At 45.2% G+C, this 9,093-nt stretch overlaps 1 protein-coding gene across 3 annotated transcripts; it reads left to right on the top strand.

Moving 5' to 3' along the window:
• The first annotated feature begins 217 nt into the window (after nucleotides 1-217).
• LOC128344469 (uncharacterized) lies at nucleotides 218-8,844 on the top strand. Of its 3 annotated transcripts, none has more exons than XM_053294609.1 (3): nucleotides 218-306; nucleotides 6,511-6,554; nucleotides 7,568-8,844. In XM_053294609.1, the coding sequence occupies exons 2-3, from the start codon at nucleotides 6,552-6,554 to the stop codon at nucleotides 8,540-8,542; spliced, it is 978 nt and encodes a 325-aa protein (XP_053150584.1). In that variant the 5' UTR covers nucleotides 218-306; nucleotides 6,511-6,551; the 3' UTR covers nucleotides 8,543-8,844. The 3 variants fall into 3 exon arrangements, with proteins under 3 accessions (XP_053150584.1, XP_053150582.1, XP_053150583.1); XM_053294607.1 differs by having other exon boundaries at nucleotides 294-342; XM_053294608.1 differs by lacking the exon at nucleotides 218-306 and adding an exon at nucleotides 2,953-3,010.
• Nucleotides 8,845-9,093: the final 249 nt, after the last annotated feature.

The following is a 9,093-nucleotide window of genomic DNA, read 5'->3' as shown; positions in this document are numbered from 1 at the left end:
TCATTGTCCAATCAGAAAACTCTCTAGCAAATATGAGATAAGTTGCCTGATCCTGAACAACTGTAGATAGCATAAGCCAGCTTGCACTGAGGAAGCTCCCCTGACTCTCCTTACACTTCCTCAACTCTAAAACAGCAATGAATGGGGTTTCTCTTTTCATGCACATCCCATCAGGTGCCCTGTGTTAACCACAATTGCAATCAGCTGTGCTCTTTTGCCTTTGATTGACATATGAACTGTGGGAAGTTTAAAAAGTCCCTTGATTCACAAGCTTGCTTAATGCCTTGTCTCTTCCCACCCAAGTAGGTGAGTGGTCAAAGATGGTGGGGTGGCTTGTGACAGGTAATGTAATTAAGGGGTGGAGGCTTCCTAGTTCCTGTACCTTTTAAACAATGGAGGAATGTGTTTGTTTTCTCCCTGTCTCTTCTTTTTTACCCCCCCCATTCATTTTTTATTAATTTTAACAATAGCAATATTATCATTCATTACAAATACACACATAAAAGGTGGACTTCCCGCTCACATTTCTTCGTGATTTATCAACTATAAAGTTTACCCTTGCTATAATAATAATTCAAAACGTAAGTTCAAACCCTTACAAACATAATTAATCTAACCAACCTGCGATTTATACTAAATTTCAAACCCTGCTGTCAAGTCCATAGTAGGGAAGTAATTTTTTAGATACAAGAAGAATGGTTTCCAATCTTCTTTAAAACATTCCAGGTTTTGATCTCTTAATAGTGCTGAAAGTTTTGCCATCTCCGCATATTCCAAAATTTTTATCAGCCAGTCTTCTTTTGATGGCAGTTCACTAGACTGCCATTTCTGTGCATATGTAATTCTAGCTGCCGTAGAGGCATACATAAAAAATGTTAAATTGGTTGTAGAAATAGCTCCTTGTGTTATCCCCAGCAGGAAGGCTTCTGGCTTCTTAGGAAATGTCATTTTAAATATTTTCTTTAGTTCATTATATATCATATCCCAATAGGACCTTCCCACAGGTCCACCACATGTGAAAAAATGTGCCTTCAAAATGTCCACACTTCCAACATTTGTTGGAAACATTTTTATACATTAATGCCATTTTTTTGGTGTCAGATACCATCTATACATCATTTTATAATAGTTTTCTTTGATAGCATAACATGCAGTAAATTTTAAATCCTTTTTCCATAACTTTCCCCAGGCTACCATTTCTATATTACACCCCGCATCTTGAGCCCATTTTATCATAGTCGTTTTAACCACTTCCTCTCTTGTCTCCTCCAGAAGCAACAGTTTATACATTTTAGAAACTAATTTTTCATCATTTTGACATAATTCCTTCTCAAAATTTGAGATCTGCTCCTCAAATCCAACTTTAAGATCCTTCTTATACATCTCATTTAACTGATGATACTGAAACCAATCTCTAACTTTATCTTGTATTTCAGTTAAACTTTTTAACTTACAATCCTTTTCGTGAAAATGTACCAAATCCCTATAAGTACCCCAACCCGTTTGCATATTTACTTCTTTACGTGATAAAGCTTCAATCGGAGATATCCATAACGGAGTTTTAGGTTCAAACCAATTTTTATATTTTAACCACACCCTCATTAAACTCCTTCTCACATAATGGCTCAAAAAATCTTTATGTATTTTACTTTTTTCATACCATAAATACACATGCCAACCAAACCTTCTGTCAAATCCTTCTATGTTTTCTCCCTGTCTCTTCAGGCAGTTTCTCCTGCAGTGTGTTTTATTACTCCCTTGTCTGACTCTACTTTGCCCATTGGCTAAGTGAGCCCTTCTGTGAAAGATGCCTGAGCACAGTCCCTCATCAAGCTCCACTCTTGATATTATATTGGCTGTTTGGAGGATAAACTGAAGCACTTCCTATTGTTCTGGCTTATTGATGGATGCTTGGTTGGCTTGCTAGTAAGGATTTCTTCCAAGGGGCCAGGCAAGTGTGTATTTGTAAACCAGGGTTTTTCTGGCTACTAACTAGCATAGTTATGGGTAGTTTGGCTACAACTGGTGTGGCAAGACCTAAATCACTTGCTATCAATCTGCAGTATTGGGTGCTTTCCAGATTACACGCTACAACAGGGGTAAAATGCTTTGGTTTGGCAGGATTGTCTTGCAAACAAAACCCAGAATTTCAAATTCTGAAAAAAGCAAAATACAACTATTTTTCTGCAATGGACTTGCAACGTTGTAGCATTATAACGATAAAATCTGAAAGAAGGCATCAGAAATGTGAATGGCACCTTGCTTATCAGCACAGGGGCTGTGGTGTCGCAACACAAGGAAGTATGGAAGCACACTTAGCAGATCCCTAGTGACGCTGTTGAAGGGTTTAATTTGGAAAGCCCCCAGCTCTTAAACTGACTTCAGCATTCTGGAAGGCAGAAAAGATAGGTGGATGGTCATGGTGGAGCCCAACTATCAGATGTACTTGAATGTTGGGCTACATGCCACAGTTGAGGAGCTCCTTAGTCCTAGGTATGATCTCCTACACTGAAGAATGTTTTTGAGTAGCTGCAAAAATAATGCAGAGGTTTTGTTGCTGTGTTGGTCTAGTCTTATGGACCCCAAGCTGGTGTGTCTAGAGTTGTAGACTGGAAGTACAGAGCAATCTACTACTCCCACACCTTCTGAGTTGGGTGGATGAATAGTCTATTGTAAATTACGTTCTTCTCATCCCCATCTACTCAGGCCAGTGTGCCATGTAGAGCAGAAAGGTGTTAACTACACCTATGTAGTCACACCCAATAAAACCTTACTTAGGGCCCATTCAGATGACAAATGCAATGGAGGGTAGGCTTGCCTGAGATTAACCTTAGAAGCCAATAATCATACTGCTGAGGATTTGGCAGCTGCAGTTCCATTGCCTCCACCTTCCTCTTCCACTGAGCACGTCACTTGCCTGGAACCATTGGCCCTGATATGAGAGGGAACGTACTTGTGGGAGGAGTTTGAGCACAAATCCCAGGTCACTGCCTTCGAATGACACAGTGGGGTGAGTGGTTCTCCGGTTCGAGCAAGCTCCCTAGATTCTCTTAAGCTGGGAACTGTCTATGTTGGCATGAGTACTGAAGAGAGACATGGACATCCTTGTGCCAGCTCACACCAGAGTCTTTAGAACTGGTGACTTGTTTGCAGCAACCCACCCAGAATCTGATAAACTTTCTGGCTTCTGCTTGCCTTCCTGGGATTAGGGAAATGGATGTTCTGTCAGACCACAATATATGGCTGGTGGATTGGCTATTTCTGGCTTATGGGTTTCATGTTCTGCAGGCCTGCTCTGTTGTGAGCAGTAGCCCAGCTTGTATTATACCCAGCTTGTATTATACTTGTAGTGGTGACTTGAAGTTGGGGCTGTTAGGTTGACAGTAGTGGAAGTGTGCTCCTCTGCTTTCAGATGAGTGGTATCCTTTGAAGAGAAGACAGGCAGCTGGCAGTCCCCAGGTGGTCCTAACCAACTTGCTTGGCTTCCTTCTATTTTTCTTTAAGAAAAGCAATAGGACTCTGTTCTGGAGAAACTATTACTAATGAGTTCTGGAGAGGCAAAAAGCCACGACCAGTTTCTTGAAGGGAGCTTCAGTAAGCATACTGCATGTTACCTGATGCACCAAGTACTCAGAGATGCAAACTTTTGCTGAGTGATGTCAACACACATCTAGAGTCTGACCAGGGCTGGATTGGTCTGGGTCTTGGATGAGCTCTTAAATCATGCCCCCCTCCCCAAGAATCCAGTTGTCTATCCCTGGCCTAGAGTATCCCAGTCCCATATTACTGGGGGGCAGGGGTGGCTTATTCTCAAATGGTATTAGAAGGAAGGCAGCATAAACCCAACACTGGTACCCACTCCAGTATTCTGGAAGGGCCCTTATGATGCTGCCCCTAGTGTTGGTTCATCTAGCCCAGTATTGTTAACACTGAATGTCAGTAGATCAGTTTCCTGAGTAGAGGCCTTTCCCAGCCTTGCTATTGGGCACATGTTGCCTGGAGATAGCAAGTTTTGATCTTGGGTCCTTCCTTGTACTTTGAGCTATGGCCTATGGGCAGGAACCCTTAGTGGGCCCACTCTTCTTAGAAGATGTAGAGTCCACAAGCCTGAAAAGTTCTGGCTCCGTACAAAATGAGCCAGATAAAGCTGATGGGGCGGTGAGCCCTCTTCTCTGGAGAGTCTTATGAAATGTGCAACCCTCAGGATCAGACTTCTTCCACAGGGTGGGAGTTTGGAATCTGACCCCTGCCTAGGATGGAACAGATCACCCTGTCTCCACTTGAGATGCTCGGGGGTGCAGCTAGGTTATTTTATCATACACACAGTATTTTTGAGTGCTCAATTCCCACTGTCTAAAAAGCATTCAGAATTATTAAGCATCAAAGAATTGACCAATCTGCTTCACTTTAATTTTACAGAGCCCTCCTATCCTGCCCTACATCTGTGCCCAATATCAAAGCCAGAGGCCAAGCCATTCCAGAAAAGCCTCTTTCATGAAGGCAAAGGGCAGATTTCTCCACATCGGGGTGGAATGATGGTTGGAATATAGGAACATAGGAAGCTGCCATATACTGAGTCAGACCATAGGTCCATCTAACTCAGTATTGTCTGCACAGACTGGCAGCGGTTTCTCCAAGGTTGCAGGCAGGAATCTCTCTCAGCCCTGTCTTGGAGATGCCAGGGAAGGAACTTGGAACCTTCTCTTCTTCCACCCCCTAAGGGGAATATCTTACAGTGCTCACATGTAGTCTCCCATTCATATGTAACCAAGGAGGACCCTGCTTAGCTATGGGGACAAGTCATGCTTGCTACCACAAGACCAGCTCTCCTCTCTGGGGTGGGGTGGCTTCAGTTCCAGAAGCTTTTGTAATTTTCTGCCAAACAAAACAACATTTATGACTTTTTTGAAATTAAAAAAATTCAAAGATGTATTAAAAATAAAAGAATTGAGCAATCTACTTCAAATTAAACACACAGAGCCCTGCATCTGTGCCAGATACCAAAGCCCTAGACCAAGCCATCTCAGAAATAAACAAAGGGGAAGGGATAACCCATACAAGCCCCATATAGTCCCTCCCTCCCCACCCACCTTCTGCATGGTTCCCATGATGAGGCAGACAGCAATGGCGGAGCCAGGGCAGAGGGCTTGCACAGGTCTGTGGGCAGCTCAGCCCTTTGCTAATGGGCAGCCTTCCAGCCCATGCTGGTACAGAGATGAGCGAGGAAGAGGCCTCCCTGCTAGCCCTGCCCACTCACCAAACAGCTGATGGCTGGTTCTGGAGAAGCAGTGACTGCATTTATTTTTTAAAAATCATTTGGATGTTAACACAGTTCCACTTTCACTAGCTATGAAGAACTCTATGGTAGGGGGAAATTCATTAAAATCATCAGAAGATTGACCAGTTTCCTTCAAATAACTAATAGTCCTGCCATCCTGGGCTACATTTGTGCCTGATTCCAGAATACGAAGTACAACTATTCCAGAAACATAAAGTATTTGGCAAAAGGTGGGGTGGGGGATGTTGCACTTTTTAAAATGAAGACAAATGGCAGATTGCTCCACATGGGTTCTGTGGAATGATGAATGGTGTGTGTGTGTGCATGAGCGTGCTTCAGTTCCAGAAGCTTTGTGGTGTTCTGCCATGAAATAAGCCACTTACAGTTAAATACAAATATTAAAAACCAATAGATTCACCCATTTGAAGATCTGCTTCAGATTTAATACAGAGTCCTCTCACTCTGCCCTATGTCTGTGCCTTATATCAAGCCGTTCTGGAAATATAGAAAGTGGGGAATAACCCACACAAGCCCCAGACACATGCCTCACCTTCAAGGCTTAATGGACAGCTCTGAGGATGAGGCAGGCACAACACACCAAGAGATGGACTAGGGATGTACACAGAGGCGGCGGGGGGGGGGTGGGCAGCTCGAAGGTGGGGGGAATACCTTTAAGCATGGGGGAGGGTGCTTCCCCCCTGCCAGTGCACTTTAAAAGGGTCTGGCACGGCAGCAGTGTACCTGGCGTGCCACCTTTGAAACAGCCGAGCCGCCAGCCATTTGAACCTGTTCAGAGGCTCGCAAAAGGGCCTCCGAACAGGTTAGTGCACATCCCTAGCAGTGACAGGGCAGAGGGCATGCACAAGTCTGGGCAGCCAGTGCTGACCGCTCTGCTTCAGGCAGCCTGCCCGCCCACACTGGAGAGCTTCCCATGGAGGTTGACAGAGTGGCCTCTGATTGGCAGACGGTGGGGGGAGCAGCAGTAGCCTCCCAATAGCCTATGGGCCAGGAACCTTGTACTGCCAGGCTGCCAGTACGAAGGAAAGCATCATGGAGCCCACACTGACTGCGGCACGCAGAGGAGATACCTGACACTTGCAAGAGAGCAGGGCCTCGGACTTGGACCCCAAGGTCTGGGCCTAATGGTGCCCCTGGAGATGCTGGGTTTTTGCATTATTCAGAGTTGCACAAACTTGAGATCTCCCCTCCCTTTTTTTTTTTTTTTTTTTTAGCTTGCCGGGGTCCAGCTGCAAGATCTGCAGAAGCCTTCAAAATGGTATGTATAGATTTGCTAGACGGGTGGAATTGGGGCCGAGCCATATATTAGAGATGAAGGCCATGCAACTGGGCCACCTTGTGTTAAGCTTGAAAAGCAGCGTTTGTAGGGAGGGATGGCGTGATGGCAGGAAGGTGCTTGATCTCTCCCCCCCTCTACCCTTGCAAGCATGTATCTGACCTGTGTGCGTGTGTCGGTTCTTGATTCAATGTGTCCCCAAAAACAATTTTTTCAGTCTAGAGAAGGAACAGAACGGACATTAAAAATTTGGTGGCAGGAGTACAGGAGGAGGAAGACAGGAATACTGTTCTTGTGGCTCTGCTAAAGCTGCACACTTGCACTTATAATTTGGTCCTGAGAATTAAATGTCTGGGTACTGTTTGGGGGACTGGAGAGTGATGGGGGAACGTGGGGAAGAGAGGAGAAGACATTGGTATGGATCTGGCCACTTGCATCATGGCATAGATTCTTTCCTCTCATCTCTGTAGGTGTTTGGGGTTTTTTAATTGGCTATATACCTTCAGAGGGCCAGAGAGTACTGGCAAGTTGATTTTGCCTCTTAACAGACCTAATTGCTTCATCTGAGGCAGGCTGGACTCCTAGATGCTTGCACTGAGACATGTAGGCTGCTGTTCTAAGCACACATGCATGGAAGGAGGTTTTATTGAACGTCCTGAGGCTTGTTTTCTCATTAACACCATGGACCCATGCATGCTCACCTGAGAGTATCTCTCTTCAGTGTAAAGACTACCTGCGAGACTTGGAAGTAGGAACGTGAGTGAGCATAAGCCTGTGGGGAGCAGGGTTTCCGAGGAGACTAAACGTTGTTGCATTGAAGACTAGAAACATATGTGGCCAGTAGACGCTGTCTGCTGGAACTCTTAAAAGGGGAACTGTAGAATAGGTGCTTCAACTTAAAAGTCAGAGGTGGCTGGAAAGATGGGGAGACTGAGAGGACGATGGTGGATGGCCGTAATTCCCTTAATATGAGCTCCCATTTACTTCATTCTCAGTTCTCTCATCATGGCACCAAAGGCCTGGGCCAACTTGAAGCCTTCATTGATGCAGATGAAGGGGTGGCTTTCCAGATGGACAACCTCCTGTTCTGGGACTCCCTGGGTACAGACTATAACTGGGCCATCTATGGTCTGTTTGAAAAGAAGCAGTCAAGCAAGTTTCAGGTCACTCTTCTGCCCTCAGGAAACGTTCTGCTGAGAGACTGGAAGGACATGTACCTTGCTCCAAGGCCCGTTGGTAGAGGCCTTAATACCTCTCGCATCATAGCTGTTGAGTACTCGGAAGATGCATCCTTGCAATATGAAGTATTTTACAGAGAGAATAAGGTAGCTTTCCGGGCCTGTAATGGTCTCTATTTGTCCAGAGTCTTCAGAAGTTTCCACACTGTTGAAGCAGCCAAGCATTCTGCAGATGACAGCTGTTATTTCCAGCCTATGATTGGTGACCTCATTATCCCCACCTTTGAAATACTAAGGGTGACCACAAGTAATCTCTCCCAAGTGAAATGCTACCCCTGCGTCTTAATGAAGGAGACGTATATCAACAGAAGTGAGGAACCGGAGAGCCACACTTTCACCATGACTTGGGAAATCCAAGTTGCCGATAACCTTGTCTGGCACCACCTGTGGGGGCTTGGTGTGGCCAGCTTTCATCAATTTAACATCATGGACATGACTGCCACATTGGCGTACAGCCAGGACAATGAGAGGGTTGTCACTGTGATGCGGTATATTTGTGAGACGCACACAGAGCAGGTGACGGTGCCTCCCAATAGGAAAGCCACCGCCCTCCTTCTGACTAAGAAGCATGATGTTGCTGTTGTAGACTTTGTGGCCATAATTGGAAAGGTGAAATCGAATGGGGATGTTGTGACCTTACATGAGCATGGCACCTGGAGCGGGCTTGTCTATCGTGATGTCCATCTGGAGGTCCAGATGGAACGACTTTGTGAGTCATGTACAGCCATATGAAGCTATGGGACAGCTACCTTCTAAGGAGAACTGTGGATTAGGCTGTGCATGAGCTTCATTTCTGAAGAAATGCATTTATTTGCATGTCGGCCTTCCTGGCTTGGTCCCTTGTACGATGCTGTTCCTTTGAAGAGTTCCCTTCTGGTCGAGGTGGGAGGTGATTCCCTCCTGGGCCATCTCTGGTACTTCCTGTTTGCTTTCGAGTGCCTGAAAGAAGCGATTCCCTTTCCTTATGCCAGGAGGGAACGACTTTGTTGCTGATGGAGAATTTAAATAAATATCACTGAACACATTTTGGAAAACAGCCTTGTTTCTAATCTCTGGGTGACAATCGTACAAGGAGCAGGAGTGTCATTGCTAGTTTGGGAGAGGGAAGTTTTATAGCAAGGTTCAAAAGCTGGCTTATGAATAATTTATATATTTGGGGGAATGGGGGGTATGAAAAGAGCATTACTGGCAGGAGTAAAGCTTCTCCCTTCTACTCTTTAGGCCGCTTGATTGTTGAACAGCTCGTTGCACTGTTCCCTCTAAGGCGTGCGCATGAGCGTGCG

The sequence above is a fragment of the Hemicordylus capensis genome, chromosome 2, assembly GCF_027244095.1.
Source record: "Hemicordylus capensis ecotype Gifberg chromosome 2, rHemCap1.1.pri, whole genome shotgun sequence".
Taxonomy (NCBI): Eukaryota; Metazoa; Chordata; class Lepidosauria; order Squamata; family Cordylidae; genus Hemicordylus; species Hemicordylus capensis.
The sequence above is the reverse complement of the archived record's forward strand: the minus strand, read 5'-3'. Positions and strand labels throughout refer to the sequence as shown.